The sequence below is a fragment of the Atractosteus spatula genome, chromosome 8 (assembly GCF_055471065.1).
Source record: "Atractosteus spatula isolate fAtrSpa1 chromosome 8, fAtrSpa1.hap1, whole genome shotgun sequence".
Lineage (NCBI taxonomy): Eukaryota > Metazoa > Chordata > Actinopteri > Semionotiformes > Lepisosteidae > Atractosteus > Atractosteus spatula.
The window spans coordinates 61,557,747-61,581,756 of record NC_142713.1 but is presented as its reverse complement, the minus strand read 5'-3'; the positions used below and the strand labels follow the sequence as shown (position 1 = coordinate 61,581,756).

The window sequence follows — 24,010 nt, the reverse complement described above, 5'->3', positions numbered from 1 at the left end:
CTGGTGACTCCCATGCTGCAAATTCCATTTGAGTTCCTGTTGTGTTTTTTTCTGTTGCATAATGCATTTTTTTTTTAAATTCTTTGACCATTCACAGATAAAAAGTTCATTGGTGGAAAATTGCTTCACCAGTTCAATTAAGAGGCCTGTGCAGGGAGACGAGCTTGTACCAGCCCAGAGGAAAATTTGATGTGGACAGCAGGATTGACACTCCTGCTCTTATCAACAGAGTCAATAGCGTGGTTGGGTCTTTAATAACCGAGCTGCCGTGACCTCATCTCATCCAAAGATCGGCATCTCTTCAGTCATCAGCTTTGAAAATATAGTTTAGAGGAAAGGGCACCAAGTAGTGGACTGGTACAGCAGTAACCCGGCTTTTCCTTGGAGGTCTCCCACTCGGTACTGACCAGATCCCCCCTTGTGTAGCTTCTGAGATGCCAGCCCTGCTGCTGAACAGATTCAAGCCTTCTGGTTGAAAAGCGTGCTGCATTGCTATTCAGATTAAATTTTTATACACATTTCTTTCCCTGAAGCAGCTTTCTTCACTTGTTTGTTTACTCCCTTTGTAGGTGAAAGTCTTCCCCAAAATAACAAATCCTAACCCAGAATTCCCACATCTGCCAGCCCAGTATGTGATCTCTTGTAACGTGAGGGACAGAGAGTGAGCCTATAAAAAGTTATTATACTAAATGTTTGTAAATATTTTTCATTTGTCGTTTCTGTAGAGCTCTTTGAAATTAAATTTGTGATTGTGTGGGTATAGGAATGTTATTGTTCCTGACTTGTTCACGTCTTTCTGCTTTTATGTTTTGTTGAAATATGCACTATTACATTGTACTTGAAAGTCCTGGGTGTTTGCTTGTGAAAAATCAAACTTAAGCAGTCTGTGTATTGAATGACTTTTATTCTTCTATCAGATGGAAACTGAACAACCACCTACAGTGTATTCTAATCTGCACTTAAATCTTTTTAACAAAAAAGTAGAGGCTTTCTTTTTGGCATTTTGTTGCTTTCAGATTTGATTAACCCAGAACCCAATTATCTTAGGATCAGAATGTCTAAGCCAAGATCTCTTTGGAATCCATGAAAATAATAATGACCATGAAGTTAAAAAAATCACATCTTTATCAGTATTTTCTAAATTATTTTTCCAGAAAAGCATGCTGGTGTACAAGAAGGATAAGATTGGTATGACAGTAGTGAAAATGAGAGCCCAGACACACCCAGAATGTCTCGTAAGATAAAGGAGTGTGCAATAATATGTTATGGGTGTTATATCAATAATTTCAGTATTGCACATTACTGGTCTGTGTGATGAGGTGATAGAGTTATGCTGACGATGTCCCACCAGGTTTAACTGGGGCAGCTGCAGTGGCCTATAAACAGCCTTGTCAACTTTCTGGCCCTCAGGAGACACCCATGACTTACCGGGGTACACCCCAGCAGAGCCTTTAGCCACAGGGCCACTGCATTGTAGAATGACCTCCCAAAGCATGTAAAGGATGACCCACTGGTCACAGGCTTTACATCAAAACTCAAGACCTGTTTCTTACCCAATGATCTAATAAGACTGACAATGATAAGTATAATTTCCTAAAAGAATGGTTTCCCCCCCCCCAATTTTGGTGACACACTTTCCCATCTTTTTATGTTCCCACTGCCTGGATCCTGACTTGAGCATGCCTGTCCCAATGGCCCGGGACTTTGGAAACTGGTGTGCAAGACCCAACATAGCTGAACCAGGACCCAGGACTGTCAGCTGCTTCCAAAAGATAACCTTGAGGGCAGTTCCAGGGCAGCAGGATCCCAACCCTGATCTTTGCAGACAATATGATCCATGATCCATTATGTTTGCTGTTCCATCAACCATTTCCCTGGGGCCATTGTTAGGCCTGGGCCCCCAGAGGTTTCTTTACTGCTACTGGGGTTTTTCTTTTCCTCTCCTCTGTGCCCATATGGTCTACTGTTGATACAATACAATACAATATTGTTAACTGTTATATAATTCTGTACAATGGTCTGCTGCAAACAGATGCAATGGCTCTATAGCAAATATATTGTTGATTAATTCCTTCGGTACAGTAAAAGTTTTACTGGAATTGTGGGATGGCTGCCATACAGCGGAGGGCTAGGCTGTTGCTTTGCTATTTTGTTTGTCTTTATCTGTGTTGATGTAGAACCTGAGAAAGGGGATATAGTGAAAATGTCCGTCTCTGTCCAGGTCAAAGGCTTGACACAAGCGGTCTATCTCTGCGGGTCGAATGTTGAATTTGAGAGTTAAGAAGAGGGCGTAGATCACTCTCAGCGTCACTTTTCCAGAGCCCCCAGGATCGCTGGCTCTCAGGATGGCTTTGATCTGTCGCCACTGTTTAACGACCCGGCTCCTCAGCTTCCCCTGGATGACGGTCACAGGATCCTCCTCTGTGGGACCTTGGCAGGAAGAACACAGATACAAAAAACATGGGCAGGACCTTCAACAGCATGTTCTGTAGCAATCGCGTCAGGACCTGCAGTAGACGCTGAAGGATACTGTGAGATCAGTATTGGAATCTGTGCTTTACCAAAGTGTTATGGAGTAGATGTCTCTAAACGCTGTCTTGTCACTTTTCTGGTTTGGCACGCTTGTAACAAATCTATCACTAAGCAATGTGAAGTCACAACATGAATGAAGTTTAATATGAATAGTCACCAGTAGGTCAAACCCTGACCTCACCCTCTTCTGCATTCCTACGTACAGTATATACTGTATGATGCCTTTAGAAAGTTAACACACCCTTTCTAAAGTAGCACATTTTATATACTAGCAACGTCAAAACAAGAAACATTAAATCACAATTTACTTTGCCTTTATTTATACATTGTAACTCACAACCTCCAACTGATAAACAAAACCTCAAACATTCTGAAAAGTAGAAATGAAAACCTAGAAAAATTGGTCAGATACTGTAAGTGTACACCCCCTGGGTTAGTACTGAGTGGAAGCACCTTTTGCTTTGAATTACCAGTGTTCTGGTTGAATAGCCCTGTACCTACATAGCACGCAAAACTCTGGAAAGGGTGTGTAGACTTTTCCCCAGGCACTGTGAATATATCTCTGTGGCTTCTTGCTGACTTTTTCACAGCATGCTGGGCATTTAATTGGTGCACTTCTCAAAATTAAATACTGTATTTGCATAAACATCCAGAAGCTGAAGAGACATCTCTAGTAAAATGATCTTTAAACAGCTCAAAGACAGGTGTCACACATGTGGTTCTAAATCATTCCAAAACAAAAATCAAGATGATTGTCGTGGTGCAGCACTAGAAAGAGATATTGACATCCTGACTGGAATTAGTACTGACTGTACTTAAAGCAACTCCTTAATTCATCACTAATAATGGGGGGGTTGGGGGTCAGGACAGAAAAGACCAGATTCAAATCGTACCCTTATTCCGCCCTGAAGTAGGGTTTGGATGAACTGCTGAATGAAATATTAAAACTGTGGGAAGGAGTTATAAAAAAAAGCGTTTTAAAAAGTTCCCAATTTTGGTTGTCTCCACAAAATGAAGTAGCTGCTTCCATCTCGCCGTACTCGCTGTATCAAGCACAAAAACCACCTCTGCCAACACAGTCTTTAAAGTAGAGTAGTCTGTTCGGCCTTCACAACATATACTGGAGTAGGTACGCCATCTTGTGGCAGTGTGGAAATACAGTTTTATGTGAAAATTAATTGGGAAAAATTAGTAAATTTCAGTTTAATATAAGGCATAGGGATATTTAGTTTTTCATTGGTTCACTTCTCAAAATGAAATGTCTATGTGTACACATCCATATCCAGAATTGACATCTGTCTTAAAATTAAACACCTTTAAACAGCTCAAATACAGGTGTCACACCTGTGGTTCGAAATTCACCAAATTTAACAAAATCAAAATGATTGTCATAGTATGGCACCAGAAAGTGACCTTAACTTTGAGGTGTCTCCTGGCTAGGGCCTGTAATCTTTAGAATCTTGAGAGAAACATGAATCATTTTTTATCCATAGGTGGCAAACACAACATGAAATACTCATCACAGACACTCATGACTAAGATTTAAAGACCGTGTTACTGACAGACTTGTCTTGTAGCAATGCTTTTGTCCACTGTGTCTTAATGTAAAATGAGGGACTGGGAAAACTGAGATATTGATGCATGAAATTATACAAAATTTTACAAAATCTAAAAGATATGAAATAAAACCACAGAAAGGCAACTAAAAATACAGAATTAGGAATTGTGCTATGCAGTACAGTCCCGATGATCCTCTGAATACACATCTCTGAAACGTTCTCTTCCTATTGATAGCATTCGTAAAATAGTACTGAAGACGTTCTGTTGGACTCAGGTCCAAAAACTGTCCATGACAAACATGCAAAATTGTTTTTTTTGCTAAGTAATGCCATTGTAATCCAAGCACTTTGTGATATCGCTGAGTAGTAAAATCTCAATTTGCACCAGAAGTGTTCTTGTGTTAAAGGAGATTATTCCCCACACTTTGTCAATTAGCTTGAATGACAAAGCAGCCGGGGGAACACTCATCAAAGATGTCCTTACACGTTGTTTCCTAATGAGTCTGCTGATTGCAAAATGGCATTCATCACTGAATAAAATACTGCTCACTCCCTCTACTGTCACCTCTCAGCTGTCAATGTCTTCATGCATGCGATACACTACAGTCATTCTGCTGCTTTTACCTGGACCTTCTCATACAGTGCCTACTGCTGTCTGACATCAACGATGCTGTTGGATCAGACAGATGTGAGAGTCAAGGGCTGGTGTAGTCAGAGCGAGGTTCGTAGTCTCTGATCTACGGATCAGTCAGCTGACTGCTGAAACAGAACATCTCTTTCTCTGGGCACCTTCTTTCCCTGACAGGACAGTTTCAATTATGTCAATACCAATCAGGTTTGCTATTCTTGAGTTAATTCAAATCATGTCTATTAACTAATTGTTTATACAGATTCTTAATCAACTTATTTTGACAATTTTAACTCAATTCATGACCTCAGCTCAGTATGTTTCCAAAGGAAACATTTCATGTGAAAGGATCCAACAGTGCTTAATAGAGAGTATAGGAGAGGACCCACATTATCCAGTGCTGAGCTCTTGCACCCACATAAGGGAACGCACAGCCATTCTGCACCAGCAACCCCATCACAGCTGATCGGGGAGAGAGGCAAGCAATCACTTCACCAGCTGAATTAAGATGGAAATTTATCAAGGCCAGACAGGTGAATAGATCTGGAGAGTTCTGGTCCAGAAGTAAGAGCACCATTTACTGCTTCACCAACACCACTTACAGCAACTAACTGATCTTCCTTAGAAGATCCCAGTACTGACCAGGCCCAGCCTTGCTTGGCTTCTGCGATCTGACAAGATAATTCTACAATGTGGGACACATCTGTCTTTAACAGTTATACTTCTTTATGGCAATTTTTCCAGAAGATAAAGTATTCTTAATGACAGTAACCCAAACCCCAGTTCCAACCCTGAGCCTGGCTCTAAGCCATGCTATGTCCTTTGCTGGGACAAATGGTGCATATTGTATTATCACAATGATGGATTTCAGAGTAATAGGCTGAAACATGTCCAAGTGCTATAGTGTCATATGCAGCTCAATGAAGGTGTAATGCTAGACACTTAAGACCACATTCAAATCAAGGATGTCCAGTAAATCATATCCTCTTTCTGACCTTCAAAGCTCACCTTGTGGTAAAATGTAGTGTAATGTGTGAACTCAGCTGAGTTACTAATTCTGTTCCTCCATTTAGCAAGGAGACATTACTGTAATTGGATTTGGAGATTACCACAGTCAAAATCCTTCACCAGATCAATACAGGAGGCTCACATTAATCTAGTCCAATTTGTTAAGTATAGTTCTATTACACTGACAATGGCTTTGCTATTTATATTTAATCCAGAATATTCTCTAATTTCATTTAAATGCCGTTTAGCTTCTTGATTAATTGTTTTGATTTTTTCCAATAGTTAATGTTAATGTATGTAAGAAAATTTTCAACATCCACTTAATATTGCCTTTGCGGTTAGGCAGAACTGCAGTGAAGTTTTCTATGACTACTACTAATTATAAATCTGTGATCTTAACAATACCAGAATACCTTTTGGAGCAGCAGTGTTATAAGTTGCAAAATTACTCACCCACGTCCTTGATTTTTTTCATCTTGCTGAAATACAGCACAAACTTCCTCAAAGAAATGGCTTCTGCGGGGTAGCTGATGGGCAGGCTGTACCAGAGCTTCCCAAGCTCCAGGGGAAGGAGAATGATGTTCATCCTGAAAGAGTGTGCAGAGCTGTTGTGAACTAGCAATGCAGGAAACAGCAAGTAGACCTCAGTCATGTGACGTACAGATGGTTTGCATGGCCACACAATTCAAAATCCCCCTGTGTAAACAGTGGGGCATGTGCCCAATTGAATCTATACGAGACCAATCAAGCTCCATATGAGGTTTGGGTACTTTTAGTCAATGTAGGCAGGAGCTGCTCCTTTTCTTCAGGTGTCTGGGTGTTCCGTGGTATCATAAACTACCGGCATATTCAGCTAGAGGTTTTGAAGGCTACATAAGTAGTTCAATAAAATTTAAACCATTTTAATCAACTTAAGGGGGGTGTATACATGCAGTGCTGGTCCCAAAGATTCTGGGACTGTATTTTCTAAGACGGCACTGCTGTTGCTGCTACTTACAGTTCAGGCATTGAATACATAATCTTCTGAGTCACATCCTGTGGGTTACTTTGCTCATAATGTATGCTCAGTCTTTTGCGGATGGACCACAATGTGTACTGTATCAACAACGTGCATCATGGTGTCATTAAACTCTGATACCAGTGAACACAGAATCAAAAAACATGTACAAAGGCTTGTAGAAACATTTCTCTAGTGTCACAAATATAAGGAAAACACAATATTATTTGTATATTTTTTAATCCACCATTGTCACTGTGAACTCCTGTAGATGGTATTACTTTTGCAGTATGCTGTCCAGTTTCTCCTTGTCTGCTGTGCACTCGTCATTGTTGCACACAGAGATGAACACCTTGCAGAACAGCCGAAACTTGTCTTGTAGGAGGCGCTGGACAAGAGTAAGGAGCTGAAAGGGAGAACACATTCTCTGCAGGTTATGCAATTCTTCACTAATGTTTTGGGCAATCAGCAGAGTTAATTAAATAGGAGCATAAAATTATGTGCATTATATGGAAAAAAAGTTATTGTAAAAATGTAAAATGCCAAAATGAATAAAAAAATTCCAAAAGGAGTGAGATCTCCCTAAGTAGCAGCCTGGTAATAACTGAAAAAACAGAATCAGGAGTGGAAAACCATTCAGCAGGTGAATAGAGTTTACCGTGAAGTTCAAGAGTGACAACAGCAGCCAAGTTCAATGCTCCTCAGCTTCCCTCACTTGTAATCATGTTTGATGTCTATTCCTACATATTCCTATGTGAGACTTTACTCCTTTGTGTTGGTCTCCTCCACCTGTGCAGCTGCCCCCTGGTTCCTCCTCACTCTGCAGGGGGTCCCAGCCTCCTCGTCCCTCTACGGCCGGGGGGCTGGTCCTCAGACTAGCAGGTTAAACCCAAATTTACTGTAGATAAAACACTCAATAAACATTCTCAGTACACTTAACTCTTGTGTTTTGCTATTCCTAGAGAATAATACTTAAACATGAGTCAATAAAACTTACATTTCTTCCCATATACAGTAATATGCAGCTATTAAGAACAACATGTCAGAAGTGTCAAAGCTGACTTTTTAATTACGTAATTTGAGGATTTGTGACTATAGATCTATGAATTGGCTTCATTACTCTGCTCTCCTCCCCACTAATAGCTGGTGTGTGGTGAGCGTTCTGGCGCACTATTGCTGCCGTCGCATCACCCAGGTGGGGCTGCACATTGGTGGTGGTGGAGGGGAGTCCCCATTACCTGAAAAGCACTTTGAGTGGAGTGTCCAGAAAAGCGCTATATAAGTGTAAGCAATTATTATTATTATTAATTATAGCTAATTCCGGGCCAGTTGAGACATGTCTGCACACTTAACACCTTCAATGCCCCCGTAATATTGCGCACAACATGCACATTATTACGAATGTAACCAGCCATTCCAGTTATGCTATTGATTACGGCACCTCAGTACCTGTCTAAGCTACTATCGCCCTACTCCACACCTCGCAACCTTCGCCCTTCTAATTCTGCTCTCCTGTCTGCCCCCCAAGCCCGTCTGCACTCTACGGGTGATAGGGCAGGTTTTGCTAAATTCACTATGGCTAAACTCTCAACTAACTCACTTCCTGGGTGCTGTTATTCCTCGTGAACTCAGCGAAAGTATGTGTAGTATTTCAGTGCTGTAGAAGAGAAGGGTCAAAGTTCAGGGAAAGCCCTGTATACAGGCCCACCTCCTGCAGCGGCCTTATTTTCTGTGCGTGGCTGAATCTGCACCATTCGGCTCTGAAGCTCTCGTTATAGCGGAGTCTATCAAAGCGAACGTGAATCAGAGTGCTGCGCCTCTCGACCTCCTCCTTCAGCTCACTGGTACTTGGTCTTAGAAGAAGCACAAAGAACCAAAGAGATTTGAACTGCTTCTATAAAGCAATAGCATATATGGTACTTTGCAATCCCTAAGAAGTTGCTACAATAATTTAAGAGGAAGGATACCTTTCTTGAAACAGAAGTAAGAATTTGTTATAGGGGATGAGGTTAGACTCAGGGTCCCCAATAACACTGACCACACTGCCCAGCTGGTCCTCTGTCAATTGCAGCTGAAAATGCTTTTCAAGGATCTCCTTAAAATGCTCACGCCCGACATATCCATCTCCGACCTGATCAGCCTTTCTAAGATAAAAAAAAGAATTAGCGGACGCTGAAGAGAGCACAGAATCTTAGGTTTTTTGTTTCAAAATAGTCAAAATAAACAAACATGTACACTTCTCAGCACTGTATTTTTTATTGAGATTTCAAAATGCTATCCTGAATCAATACTAAGGAGATGATTTTGACCCTCTTTGGAGAAAAGTGGGTAATGCGAAATGAATGTACTGTATATTCATTCCTTGGAATAGATTGCAGATGCCCTGTCTAAGGCCACTTACTATAAAGAAAAGGTACGTTAAGTGCAAGTAAACTAAAGCAAAAGAAATCCATACGAATTAACTACAAGCACCAGGCCGGATGGACCAAAGCCTCCTCTTGTCTGCCACTTGTCCTGCGCTCCTCCAGGTGTACAGTGAAGGACGAGTGGGCACTAGAGGTGAGGAGTTTTGCCACAGTGTTCAGTAGAGGTCAGTTAGGGAGCTGCTCACGTGCTGCTGCTGCGTCTCCACTTCCTCCGCGTGAATCGAGTGCCGGTGTCACACACGGCTTCATTTCAGGAGCTCAAACCCACCGCTCACTTTCCTTACTGTCCCTCCCCCCACCACCCCCCAGAGCCCCTTGCAATGTGCTACAGTAGCTTTCCGGCACGTCTGAGACCCCAGCAACTCGTGTACCTGAGAGCTGCCGTCAGCCGCAGGAGGAACCCGTGACAGAGCTCCAGGAGCCGAGCCTCAGCCTGCGATGCCGTCAGCCCCTCCTGAGAGCCTCCGCAGTCTCTGTGCAGAGAAAGCAGAGCTGAGCACCCCTGAGAGGCACACACCAGCAGGTCCCAGTCTCTCCAGGAGGACAGGGTGCCTACAGTCACTAGAGTTTCCTGCTAGTCTTTAAAATATAATTCTTGTAGAGACCCTGAGGCAATATCACGGGGCAATGCTGCTTTTTATATTTGCTTGCTTCCATCCTTTCATTCATTCATTCATTCATTCATTCATTTTCTACCTGCTTTTCCCAAAACAGGGTGGCAGGGAAGCAGGGTCCTATCCTAGTGATCAATGGGCACGAAGCTGGGCACACCCTGGAAGGTGCACCAGTCCATCACAGGGCACACACTCACATGGGGGCCGATTCTCCCAGAGCCAATGAACCTCCTGGCAGGTCTCTGGACTGTGGGAGGAAACAGGAGCCCCCAGAGAAAATCGCAGAGCCCCAATACTGCTGCCCTTTCGTGCTTCAAACTCTGTTCAGCTCCTGCAGCACTGGTGAACTTCAATAGCCGATCGCAGGGGTCCCGGAGGTTTCTGTTCCAGCACAATTCTTCATCTAACTCAACTAATTAGTGGCTTAATAGGAGCTGCATAACAGCTTTATCCAGTTTCTGAGGTACGGCTGGCTGAAGCAGGGCTATAAAACCAGATGGAGTGTGGACGCTGAGGACGAGATGGGAACCCCTTGTCTTTAGTATAATGCAGGTTTGCTTGTAGCTGCAATCCATTTCAATCCAATACAGTATGAGATTTAAAAAAGCTTCCCATATTACTTTTGCATTAACAGCACATTTCACAGAAGGGATTGTGGAATTAAATCACAAAATCACAGTGCTGTCTTTTTTGTGTTCAAAATCCTTATTTAGAAAGGAGCACACATAACATCAAAACCTCTAAATTTCGGAATGAAAAGAAGTAGCACCCTGCTAATATCTCCACACATTTAATTTATATGAGAGGTTTTCAGAGATCTCCTGAACGAACTCTACAGCTGAGAGGGAAATGCTTTGTCAGTCTGGTAATGCCTCAAACCAAAATAAAGAATTTCTGTCAGTACTGTCTCCCAGCTTTATCAGTACACACATCACTTCGGTGCTGTGGTGATGTTAATGGTTTGAACACTATTCATTATTCTGTAAGTATTAATTTGATAACCATGCATCTCTTTTGACTAGTTATCACTGTCTTACTCCAGTCTGAATTGAAAATAAGGTCTACTGTATATCTTCCATGCAATCTCTTCTAAATAATAGAAAAAATCTTTAAATAAGTCATGATTCTACGCGTTAATGTTGTATTATTTCACATCTTAAGGTACTTTACAGTATGTGGTGCAGAATCACATTAATGCAGAAGGCATCCAACAGACAATTGTTACTGTAAAGATGTTCCATAAAGTATTTAATTTTTCTCTTTTCTTTTTTTTTTAATAGAGCTGGTTTTGTCTTTGTAACGGTTCTTGAACAGACTCGTTAATTCGGGTCTTACCCTGCCTTCAGACTTTCCATGTTGTGGTTGAACATGCTGAGGGGGGACCTGCTCACTAGCTTCTCCACAAGCCTCTCGTAATTCACCATCCCGTCTGTGGACCTCAGGGCAAACCTGCACAGGGAATAAAGCACAACCTTCAGCTACTTGTCATCATGTTAAATGACATGAAAACGTGTTACTGTAAGCAGATACAGGGATATAGAGATAGTGACATTACCACCTTGTAGCCTCAGAAGCTGAGTGGTGGTGGACCAGTAGGTGGCGCGCTACCCCAGGGGTCAGAATTCCAAACCAAAGCCCCTGTGTGTTGACAGGGGACACTGTGCTGTTCTTAAACTGTCATCCTGACTAATTGTTCATTAAAGATCTGGTGCTGTTTGTCGCAGAAGAGATTGTAACCCCAGTGTCCTGGCTAAGATAGATAGATACTTTATCAATATTCTAAGGGAAATTGCAGTGCAACAGCAGCCTAGCACAGTGTAACGAAATGATACAATAATACACAATTAGTACAGTAAGTACAGTCAGTGAGAAGTGCAATTAAAAGTAAAAAAATTTGAGTATACAGAATTGCACAGTACAGAACATACAAAACAAACCAGAATGTACAGCACATTATTTCCACTGGATTGCAAACTGGACTAGGTTACCTTAATGGGCAAAGTCCCAGAACATTCCTAAAGTTATAAACCTATGCAATCTGGCTTTATATGGTCACATATTTGAGAGATGTGCTGTTGCACTATTTTTTATGGCAGATTTGTGAATTCTTGAAAGCATATTAACAGAGAGGATAATTTCCACTGCAGAGACCTTATATACAGACTTGCCTTGATATCAGAGTGCAAATTCTTAAATTGTGATGAAAAAACTGAAAAATTCTTAAGCTAAATCTGGCAACTGGTGCTTACAGTGTGCAAGGCAAGCTGGACTGTAAAAGTGACTTCACTCCCCAAGATTCCCCAGAGTAATCAAGTCACCCACAAAAAGGGTGACCCTCCTGAGTCATTTATTTGAGAGGCACATTATAATAATTATTAATAATCCTTACACTTATATAATGCTTTTCTGGACACTCCACTCAAAGCTCTTTACAGGTAATGGGGATCCCCTCCACCACCACCAGTGTGCAGCCCCACCTGGATGATGCACCAGTACACTCCCCACACACCAGCTCTCAGTGGGGAGGAGAGCAGAGTGATGAAGCCGATTTAGAGATGGGGATTATAAGGAGGCCATGATTGGTAAAGGCCAGGGGGAAATTTTGCCAGGACACCTGGGTAATACCCCTACAATAACCCTGTTACTACCCCAATTCAAATTAATACCCCTATTTAAAGCACCTTACATTGATACCCATTTATGCAGATGGTTCAATGGGAGTAACTTGCTCAAGGGTACAGCAGCTGTGTCTCACCTGGGCTTCAAACCCCCAACCTTCTAACTACAAGACCTGAACCCTACCTACTGCCCCACGCCGCTGCCCCAGAACTCAGCTTGTTCATTCTGCGTGGGCTGTGCAAAAGACATCTGTATAGCGCAGGGCATTTTAACTGCTTCTCTCTTTAAAATGCAGTGGTAGTGCAGCACAGGGAGTAAGTCTCCAGACTCAGAAGCGGTGGGTTAAGGGTGCAGACCCTTGCTGCAGACACTCTTGTGTTAAGTACTCTACCCAGACAGCTCCAGTCCACCCAGTTGTGCGAGGGGACCAGTCTTTGATGGTGTCCCATCTAGGCTCTGTTTGATTAACATCACGAAAACCAGAATGAGTTCTGTCTGTGGCTCAAATATTCACCATCTACTGTAGCATACTCTGAACAGTATGTAGGTATGTGTTTCTGTCTGAGTACAGACAAGCTAGATTAAGCCCACAGTAATTTTGTGTTTTCTGTACACATTCATGTCCTCAAACAGCACTGACCTACTGGAAGCAAAAACCGACCTGTTCTCTGAGGGGCTTTTCTCCATTCCTTAAGCCTTATATTGCATAGCCTACTAGACTGGAACTTACAAGACTGGCTGAAAACTGCTTTTTTAATAATGTGTTTAAAAAAAAGACAGATCATCTAAAATACACAGATTTGCTAACTGTGGAGCTGAAATATAAGTGCTTCCTGTAGGACTGGTCTTACAAAAATCAGATCCCATGCCACTCAGTAGCATTCACGAGGGCTGACTGTGTCACCTGACACGCCAGCTTATTTTTGTGCAAGGCAAGTATATTAATACAGCTTTTATGATCAGAGTTCTGAACTAACTAGATCAGCAAAAGACCTGTGTGCTTAAATACCTACGTTAAGTGCAAACACAGCAACACCGAAATCACCAACATCTTTAAAAAAGTACACAGTAGAATCTACTGGGAATTGTCAAGTTCTTTGTATAATGACTTTTCATTTTTATTTTTTTTATCAAAGGATAGAAGGAAAAACAGATCCGGGGATATTACCAGTATACCTGTGTTTTTCTACTTCAGAAAATTCTGCAACTTACCCAGTCTCTCTTCTCTTTTGCAATTTTATAGTCAATTATATTATTTTATGGAACAAGTAATAAACCAAACCTACAAATGAACAGAGAGAATTAAACTTAAAACAAGTCTGTCGTTGAGAGAAGGGGGAGGGCGTGAGCCAAGTTTTAGGATAATTTTAGTTATTTTAGTTAGTTAGGATAGTGTAGGTTTGGTTTCCCACCTCTCTCCACTTCGCACCACCTGAGTGGCCACTCTGCCTCTCTCCTGCTCCCGCCTCCTCTCTCCTGGCTCTTGTTGTCCAGTGCTGTATTATCTTTGCTGCCTGCCCTGTCTTTCTCACACCCGAAGAAGGCTCCACAGCTGAAACATTCCATTTTCTTTCTTCTCTTTTCAGCATGCAATAAACCTATTACTTGTTCCTTTGCAGCCTACGCATGCTGATGCAGCTCCCCACCTGAACTATATTATTTTATAGTCAATTATAGGGACTCATGGAAGAAGATCATCCTCAAGCACAAAGTAAAGTAAATTAATACATTTCAACCGTATTTTAAATACTGCTCAATATTAAAATTAGTTTTAAAGAAAGTACTATGTGATATATTGTTAATGTTTATAAAAGCTTAGCCGACTGTTCTGGTCTGGATGCATAAGATATAAGGTGGAACTAAACCCTTTATACAAATCTGTTACAGGGACAATGTAAAGGAATCAATTACCCTAGACAGCACATCTTTGGAGAGAGGCTGGAGAAAACCCACACAAATGCACAGAGAGCACCCATACTCCACGCAGTTGCTTCCAGTGTCTGGAATTGAACCCAGGACCCAAAACCTGTAAGGTAGGTGTGTTAACTGTCTCACTGTCATGGAGCTCACAATCTTTTATTTTAAACAACAGATTAAAAATTGTGTTAGTATTTTTAAAAAAAGATTATTTCTTTAATTTTTGAAACATTCCTTAAGACTATGTGAACTGGGCCTTGAAATGACTTACTGTAACACTGTCTCTGAAGTTGCTAGGCACAGCATTCTCATGCTGTTTGTTTGGCTAGAGAGCTAGAGAACTCGGGAAGTTTAGCATTTTTGCTGTCACAAGGTTCGGTAACTTTTGCAAAAAAAAGACAGATCGGTGTAGAGAATTAACATGAGAATCTGGAATGGACGAGTGGAAAAGGGGAGGAACTCAGAGGAGCAGTGATGTTCAGAGAGGGGCAACAGAAACAGCCGACATTAGCATGTTGGGACCAATCAGTGTCTTTCCAAGACACCCATTCGAGACAAACACTGCTGAGCAGCTGCCACTGGTTTCCCTCCTGAGCCACGCACAGGCTGGGAGCAAGGACGAGGGGTGAAGCGGGTTAAAAAGACTCAAGGATATTTGCTGCCAGATAAATAGCTGAGCTTTTCCAGTACCTCGCTAAGAGATGTTCCAGATCGATCGCTCCCATAGGGATACTGAGCTGAGCCAAAGCTTGTCGGAATGCAGATCGGGTGACCTGTGACAAAAAATACTTCACAGAGATGAACTGGGAACTACATTATTATCACAATTACCTAATAATCAAATAGCATGAAGGCATACACATCAGGTTTTTTGTAAGAGAGAGGCTTGTTAAAAATGTTTCATTTTTCAACGGGTAAATGGATCACTTAGTCCAAACAGAAAAAGCAGCAGCAAAAATTGTTAGAAGAATTTCCCTCTTACCAGGCCTGTCTTTTCCCTGTCACATTGTGCAAATGTGTGGAGCACAGAAAGGCAGGATTCATTCAACTGCAGCAAAACAAACAAGAAAGCTATTACTAGATGCTATATACTGGATACACTACACTGTGTAGCACTGTCAACTGCACAGCAGAATGTCAGATTTACTTAACCTAATTGCAAATGTTAAAAGTTGCTGCTTACAACAACATAAAATGTATTTTTTAGTCATTTTTAAAGTTTCAATATGTTATACTTGAGATTTAACTGCAATAAGAGAGCTCACAAGCTGGGGCATGACTTTAAGAACCCAATTCTAATGCAGCTCTCAGAAATCTGTTGACTAAGGAATGCCTGTATAATCACTGTAGCCTGAAACCAGCAACATGCTTTTAAAATTGCAGTATTCTGTCTGTTTAATATCCCACTATGCACACCTGCCTGTCACTCACTATAGTTTCCTGACAGATGCTATAGTTTACTTTGAAGGGAAATAAAGTGCCTTTTCAATATCCCACAAGAATCGAGTTCATTATGTGGAAGTTTTTTCAAGGGAAGAGCAACTTTCATGTAATCTAAAATCTAGCCACTGCCTGCTTTACTGTGGAACTCTAATTCTAATTAAGAAAGAGTAAAGATCGATTACTTTGGCTGTTCTCCAGACTTACTGTAATTATCTGTTTTATATTCACTCATCAGTCAAGCCCCAAAGGCAGTATGTTCTCAGTACTGCTACAATCCTATCAGATCTTACACATTTCATATTTATAACACTACTTCTTATTATTTGTGTAAGAACACTTTAAATTAAGCAACACTAAGCAGTAATTTTTCTGCTTCACATTTATTACAAAACAAAACCTTTTAATTTTGGCAATAAATCATTCTGATTAATTTAAAGACGTACAGTAGCTCGTGAAGCTGTAAAACTGTTGTTTCTGTCAAATCTCTTCTTTAGACACTTTGATTTCTTGCAAAAGTGAGCAAAGGTTCAAGGGCACCTACAGTACTTTGAGTTCATACAGTGTTGATCCAGAGATAATTTTGTGCTACGTTATCCTAGAAAACTATACAGCTATATTATAGTATATATGTATTTGGATATTGCAGATTTACTAGGATTGTTGTTTTTGTTTTAGCCAGAACTGTCAACTAAATGGAATAGAAGTTCAGCTCACCTCTGCACCTCTCAAATTGTTCACTGCTGAAAAATAAAACCCATAGATAGAAAAGAAAGGTACAGTATGCAATGTCTCTGTGACTCTCCCCAGGGCAGGAGTCTGCAATGTTAAATGCAAGATAGAGCAGTCTGTGCCAAAAAGCCAGCCCAGAACGCTAATGCACAAGGATGACATGCTAGCATGCTCCACAGAGCAGTACAGCAGACATGTGTATCATACACACCTCATACACTAGGAGCAGCACTGATAGCTGAAGTGAAAAGCCCTCTATCCTTTTTCTAACACCAGCTGGTGTTAAAAATATGTATGACTGCAAGAAGCAGAGCATGTCAACTTTTAATGCCTGTGTAAAAAAAAAGTCCAGACGAACGTACTGTACAGAATAATTCTGAAAATGTGAAAGTCAGGCTCGGCACTCTACTTCAGTGTCTAAGGCCATGGAAGCTCAGGCAGTGACAGAGTCAGGAGGAGAGAAACTTTGTCTGGCCCCTGGACAGGACTAAGTGTCTAGACCTCCCCTTCCCTGTACACAGCTGGAACAAGAAAGGAGGTCGATGGGATGAAAGGTGCTCGGGCCACAAGTGTAGTTAGCTGCTCCATGACGGCGCAGGGCGGGACTGTGAGGGCTGTGAGTCTGCCGAAGGCCTGCCAGCAGCAGCATGGCCGAAACCTATCACGCAGTCAATTTCTTTCAGATTTCGCCCATACATTAAAGCAGTACTTAAGCAGACTAAGTTCTAGAAAATCTGAGACACAAAATGGTGTTATTAAACAGACGTTCGGGACGAAGTTAAATTCAGATCTCGCACTTCTGCTCTCGGACGTTTAAATGCCCTCTGGCTGCAGACCCCTAGTGCACTCCTCGTGCAGCAGGTGAGGGGGCTGTGACAGCGGTGATCTGGGACCTGCTTCCTCCCCCAGGTGAGCTCATGGAGAAAAATCCGTAGAGAATAAGTAGGAAGTCCTCTATCCCTTTATATTCGCTGGCTCATGTTCTCATTATGAAAATAAGATAAAATTACGGAAATATATTTTAATAGTATGTGTTCAATGTTTTGTTAGATCACTTTGAATAGTAACCATGAAACACAGAGAAAGAATGCATATCCATTTTTTTTAAAGTGCTGTCCACTTAAAATCAGTCCCCAAAAAATGCAAAATCAACATTTTGTTTCTTTCAAAGAATAATAGTAAAACTTGACACACACTGTACCTTTGCTCTCAGGTTGGTAACTATTTCTTCAAAGCTGGAGTCTGTCAGAGCAGGTGTGCTTCTCTGCCACACTGTTTTGGACTTGCATGGTTGTTCACTTTTGACTGGTTTGACTGGACACATAAAGAGCATTTTGATTAATCACCCAGCAGGTTAACAATTGTCTTTATTTTTTGGCAATATTTATTTTTTGACCATCATGTTTCATTAAGAAGAATTTTTGCTTGTAAATTATATCATTAAGCTCATTAAACAGCTAATTAAGTACTGAGTAAATCAGTCTATCCACCTATTATCTTAAAGTCTCACATTCCTGATCGGGTTCCCCAACCCGGGGACAGGGAGCAAAGTGTGAGACTATACACTGGACAGGACCATATACACAGATGACTATCAACCTTGCATTCTCCACACAGAGGGTTCCCCAGGCTGGAGTTGAACCTGTGACCCTGGAGCTGTAAGGCACAGCCCTAACCACCACACCACTGGAAGGCTATACTAAATCGTGAATAAGTAGTTTCTGAATTTAAAAAAAGCATACTATAGCCACAGACTTCAAATCCATCACAACTTTTTTAGAAAAGCTTTATGTTTGCAAGAACACACTTCTTTGTATTTGTGAATACGATGTGGATGAGATGTTTAATATTGGAACTGATACAGGGTGGGAATGAGAAGAAATGGTAAAGAAGCTTCACCTTGAGGGTTTATCCCGAGTTGTTTGATGAGTGAGTCTGTGCTGACGTGTTCAGGACCATTCTTTTTAATCCTGCAAGATTTGTTATACATTTAAAAACATTGGTAACCAAACAATAGTTAAAAATATGCTTTACTGCAAGAAGCAGAGCATGTCAGCTTTTAACGCCTATGTTAAAAAAAGAGCAGACGAACATACTGAATAGTTTTGAAAATATGAAAGTCAGACCCAGCACTCAGTGCTGGAAACTCAGTCAGTGAAAGAATCAGGAAGAAGGAAACTTCGTCTGGCCCCAGGACGAGACTAAGTTTCTAGACCTCTTCTACCCTGTACACAGAGACAAAGGCAGGCAGTGTAACACGACCCGTGACTGACTGCCTACATAAGGTCATTCTGGAAACATGAGCTGTGCCTGGTGTCCCAGATAAGTAATAATATCCTGTGTACAGAAGAAAAAAGTGTACTGTACAGCATGTTCTCACCATCACTATGCAGTTGACAAAAACATTTAGCTTCCTTACAGTGAGGTTGCATTGCACAAATTTTGATATAGACTAATGGAAATTCACTTGACCTCACTGCTGATACATACTGTTCACAACACACTGTATATATAAAAAATAATTTAAGGTTTCATATGCTCCAAAGTTTTCTTATGCAATGTGGATATTTGGAATTTCTTCTACATCATGTTGTTTGTTTCCTGACATGCTCTTAAAATCTGACACTACAGGAATGTAGCCTAATTCTTACAGAACTTAAAAGGACACTGATAACACTATGAGGTTCTAATGGGTCAGTAAAACGTTACAAAATTCAGAAAATATAAAAAATGAACCAAAAGCTCCCAGAAACCAAGCAATTTCCAGCACATACAGTAGACATATCAGAATGATGAATATACTCAGCCAAACAAAATTAATTCCCTGGCCTCTTCAGGAGATGAGGTGAAGGGACCACTCATCAGCATTTTGTAGTAATGCATAGTGCTGTACAGCTAATGGGATACTGAGCATTTATCCAATATTTCTTGTACAGATCCTGTTACCTGATCACTGAGCAGGGCTGTGTAACGCGCAGAAACGCAAAGCCACATCCCTGATTTGTCAGCACAAGACAAGAAAGCTGTGATCAGGTCAATGAAATCTGCCTGTAGCAGTACGTTCCACAGCTATATAACACCTCAAAAAAATGGACTGTGCTGCACTGGGAGATTAATTTGCCAAGTTCAGAAGACACCTCTGAACATACGCCGATGCAGCACATCAATTTCCAACCTTCATCAAAAGAACAGAGATGCTCACAAAGCTTTTTTTCTGTCCACCATTGTATTCATTACTGCTTTGTGAAGGATTCTGTTACATCAACTGGGCAAAAGACATAGGAGTAATATGTCCAGCACATATAACACAAAATGGAAGGTAATACTTTGTAAAATGGCAAATAACACTCACAGAGTATTCAAACATAATCTGCTTAATTGCTTCCTTATTAATTGAAACTCATTGTTTTCTTAAAGAGCTAGAAAGGAACAGTAATTCTGCCACATTCCAATAGCTACAGTAGCTGTCTGTGTGCGCATTGAAACCAGTGTATTTATATCCATAGGTAATAAATCACATAAGAGCTAAGCATGTACATAAATTTAAAAAACACAGGGAAAAGCATAATTATAAATATACACCTCTTTGCCTCAGATTCCCCAAGCGGTTACACAACCGAAGGCAAACTGCATGATACGTGTCAAGGATTGCCATGTCTGAAGAATTATATGGCATATCTAGGGCAAATCTCCTGGGACACTGAGGGCCTTCCTCTGTTCTGCGCATCCTGGTTTTGAAACATGCTTAACAAGGACTTTTCCCACGAAGGTTCAGAGCTCACCTTGCCCAGAGCCTGTAGAACTCCTCTTCACTAATAAGGAGGCCCATGCTGGTGAGGAAGACCTGCAGCTGCTCCGCTGTGATCATCCCACCAGGCTGCAGGCAGGAGGATGGCAGGTGCTTCTCAACCGAGAAATCTCTGGGAAAACAAATAACAGTCCTGCAGCACCTGGGATACCCGCAGGAGAAAGGGGGTTCTGTAGCTGCACAATGAGATGTGCGTTTTTTATTGAGAGTAAAGGCAGAAAAGCTTTAATCACATTTCATGGCTTGGCTATGGGGCGTGCCACAACATTCTTGATCTGAACGGGTTCCTCTTGCAAAAGGAACAAGGCGGAGAGAACGTCAGTTGGTAAGAAAAACGAAATAACTTATAGCACCCAGGATGAAAGCGCAGTCCTGACAGTGACGCACAGACCAGAGGGCACAAGTGAAGACTGCCAGGAAGAGCATTTACAAACTGAGAACAAGAGTGGCTTCTCTGGCCGAAGAGTCATGGGAGTGCGGAAGCCTGTCTTGGACCCATGTTGTTGACTGTGATCCCCAGGTTCTGTTCAAGAAGGAAACAGCTGGAGGAGATCCTTGGCTACTTCACATAACGTAACAGGCTTGGTGGGCAGAATGGCCACCTGTCACTTGTAACCTTTCTTATGTTCTTATCATTCTTGTATTACAGCTGTAGAAGAGCTGTGCAGGGCGACTGGGATCTCAAATACAGTTTTGAAACATCTAAGCAGTCTGAGAGATCTTGTGCCATTTTTGGTACTGCTCTTCATCTGAAAACACATACAAAATGAAATAAAAAAATCTTGAAGGTATAATAGTGTATCATGGCAAAAAGCATCTTTCTGACTGAAATGTGAATGGGAATGTTGTACGCTGGATCAAAGATTTCCTTACAGATCGACCTCGGAGAGTCCACTTGAACGGTCTATTCTCAGATGAACTGGTTCTAAATACAGGTGCTCCCCAGGGCTGTGTATTGTCACCTCTTCTGTTCTCAACATGTACTAATGAGGTGCAGACTCAGAGTAGCACAGCCAGTCTGATTCAATACGCAGATGACATGGTTCTCGTGGGACCAACCCCTGGGCGAGCAAACTTTAAAAACATCAGTATTCTTGAAAACTGGTGCCAGTCCAGAGCATTGGAAACAAATGTGACCAAGACTAAAGAGCTTCACAGCTGACTCCACACACCCACTCAATTCTAAATTCATAACACTCCCATCAGGAAGACGGTATAGGGGACTGAATTCAAATAAAAACATTTATAAGAACTATTTATCCCCTCTGCAATAAAACTGCTCAATGAATGTACAGTATGTAAATACTGTATAGTCCCCCACTACCTATTTAATTATCCATTTGCTGTATTTATGCATCACATAATTTTGCTGTGATTTTATTTGACCTTTATGTTTTGCTTATGTTGTACTTCTATGGGAGAAGCCAAAGAAAAATGTCCACACTAGTGGACAATAAAGTATCTATCTATGGGCTAACGAGCTACAGGAAGTGACCAGTAACAAAGGAGTGAAAAACATGTTCTGGGCACCTGCCATAGCTGGAGCTCACATGTCAAAGGTCACTGAAATCATAAGGATAAATAATTATCCAGATGCCCCAGTTTAGTGGTGGCAAATGACACTCTATAAATGCAAAATAAATGTATTCACACGGAATAAAAAAACATTAATATACAGTATTAGAGTATTCTGAACTATGTCAATAATCATGACATTAATCATTATAAAGGGTGAATTATCTATCATAGGCTATATAGAATTAATAAAATTATTTTTCAGCCCCCCATCCAAAAGTGTTACTATTTACAGGCATGCAAAGTCCTACAAGAAGGAACTACAATGTCCAAAGGCAACATTTCTTAGAAAAGGCAAGAAAAGAAATTCCTATGTTTCCACAATTCCAGAAATAAAAGACTCAAATTCTACATGCTCTCTGGTGTTTATTAATAACTTTTAGTCTTTTGCTTCTTACCAATACTTAATGGATTAGCTTTTTTTAGCTATATCTCATGGAATGCCATTAGGCCTCACCTATTTATAACACAAGCACAAAACTAGCCAGAAAAAGTTACTTCCTTAGGACAACTTGCAGTGTGTTGCCATAACAGTTTAAGGTTCATCAGTCTTCATCTCTCGTGCTGTATATACATATACTGTATCTCTCTCCTTCTTGACTTCCTTCTCATTTTCTTTTGTTATCCTTTTCTACTGCACCCATCTACACCCTTGTAGCAGCTCCCTGACTCATTCCTCATGAACACTGGGGGAAGTGGGGTTGGGTCAGCCATTCTTTCAGCTAGGTGAGTCACATCAAACAACCACTTGCACATTTGTCCTCCTTTCGGATTTGTTAGGATCTAAACAAACTACTGAATATTCTAGTTATTTATATATGAGTAATACCTTTATATATTTAGGACTGAACAAACCTGAGACACTCCTGAAGGAATTTCTTTATCTTCCAAAAGTTTTGTCCATAAACCCTCTGCTACTATTGTACTTGACATATAAAATTCTATAAGATGTACTTTGTTATATTTTAACATATCAGTTCTACATTGAAGTTTCAATCAATTAATAAATAAATGGATACTCTGAGGGCCTAAGAAGGGATTAATGTTACACATCTGACCCATAGGACTGCAGACTTACCTGTTATGGACTCTTTCTTTAATCAAAGCCCAAATCCTTTCAGAATCCTGGCTGGTCATTTTCTCAGCATGTGAGTCAACAGGCTTCCTCTCCGTCTGCACATATCCAGGAGGTTTTGCTGTAGTAGGACTGAACCATTCATTCTGCTGTTTCTAAAACAAAATAAATATATATATAACAGGAAGCTGTCGACAACAGGGTGAAATTTCAGGGAAAAGTAAAGTCAAAAAAGGTTTTAGGGTACAGTTTGTGTGTTTGTTACACTGGTGGAACAGTCATTCATAATGACCTAGCTAATCCCCCGGCATCAGTGCTTTTGTTGGGTCCACACTACCAGAGCTGAGTTGGGCATACTGTATACAGTATGTTGTCCTTACATCTAGCCTTCGGAGTGGTGCTGGGGTAACGCCACCTCACAGCTCCAAGTTCAGGATCATCTAGATTCATTCTTGCTACATACCCAGACCATGGAATTGCTCAATGAACAGCTGTGGAGGAATTTTGGGATTCGTGGCAGATGGCCTGATTTATCTGGAATTCATACTACCTCACAAACTGCAGGATGTGCTGGGCGTTGGCTGTGTTTTTTTTAAAAATAATTTTGTCTATCACAAGGGGCTACACTTCACTGATACTGAAAAGGAAGCCAAACTTCTCAGCTTTTTTTTTTCTGCTAAGGTGAAGCTGCAATTTCTTACAGATTTCCCAATTTTATTTTTCTGTTCCGCTGATGCTAATTTCTGGTTAGAGTCTGTCATTTCCTTCATCAATGGATTCTTGGTGGCAGAAATGTTTCCAATGATCCCGCCTGGCTGCCAGAGACTGATGTTTGGAGTTCGCTGGGGGCTCAGCATCTAAACTCCATGACAGTTCATACTGTACTGGGAGTCTGGGAAAAGATTTTTAGGCACAAACTGCCTCTTTTCACAATAGCACAATAGTTTTTCATCTACGTACTGCTAATAGTATGAGTTAAACCATTATCTCTATGCATGTGAAGAACAAACATTAATATAATAAAATGTAGTTCTTAATTTCTATTTTTACAGAGCTGACATTATGAAATCACTAATAAAT

The 24,010-nt window shown here is 41.0% G+C and overlaps 1 protein-coding gene across 1 annotated transcript in view; it reads right to left on the bottom strand.

Moving 5' to 3' along the window:
• Nucleotides 1–888: 888 nt before the first annotated feature.
• The window catches only part of LOC148829997 (EF-hand calcium-binding domain-containing protein 6-like), a 38,632-nt gene continuing 15,510 nt past the window's right edge, over nucleotides 889–24,010 (bottom strand). Inside the window, exons 6-18 of the mRNA XM_088923728.1 lie at nucleotides 22,934–23,085; nucleotides 20,255–20,392; nucleotides 18,372–18,442; nucleotides 17,674–17,786; nucleotides 15,283–15,348; nucleotides 14,991–15,073; nucleotides 11,100–11,213; nucleotides 9,522–9,623; nucleotides 8,692–8,868; nucleotides 8,433–8,577; nucleotides 7,006–7,130; nucleotides 6,181–6,314; nucleotides 889–2,430 (exon numbers count right to left, since the gene is read on the bottom strand). Coding sequence (XP_088779854.1) covers nucleotides 2,129–2,430; nucleotides 6,181–6,314; nucleotides 7,006–7,130; nucleotides 8,433–8,577; nucleotides 8,692–8,868; nucleotides 9,522–9,623; nucleotides 11,100–11,213; nucleotides 14,991–15,073; nucleotides 15,283–15,348; nucleotides 17,674–17,786; nucleotides 18,372–18,442; nucleotides 20,255–20,392; nucleotides 22,934–23,085 — 1,722 coding nt within the window. The 3' untranslated portion in view covers nucleotides 889–2,128. The remainder of the gene's footprint in view (nucleotides 2,431–6,180; nucleotides 6,315–7,005; nucleotides 7,131–8,432; nucleotides 8,578–8,691; nucleotides 8,869–9,521; nucleotides 9,624–11,099; nucleotides 11,214–14,990; nucleotides 15,074–15,282; nucleotides 15,349–17,673; nucleotides 17,787–18,371; nucleotides 18,443–20,254; nucleotides 20,393–22,933; nucleotides 23,086–24,010) is intronic.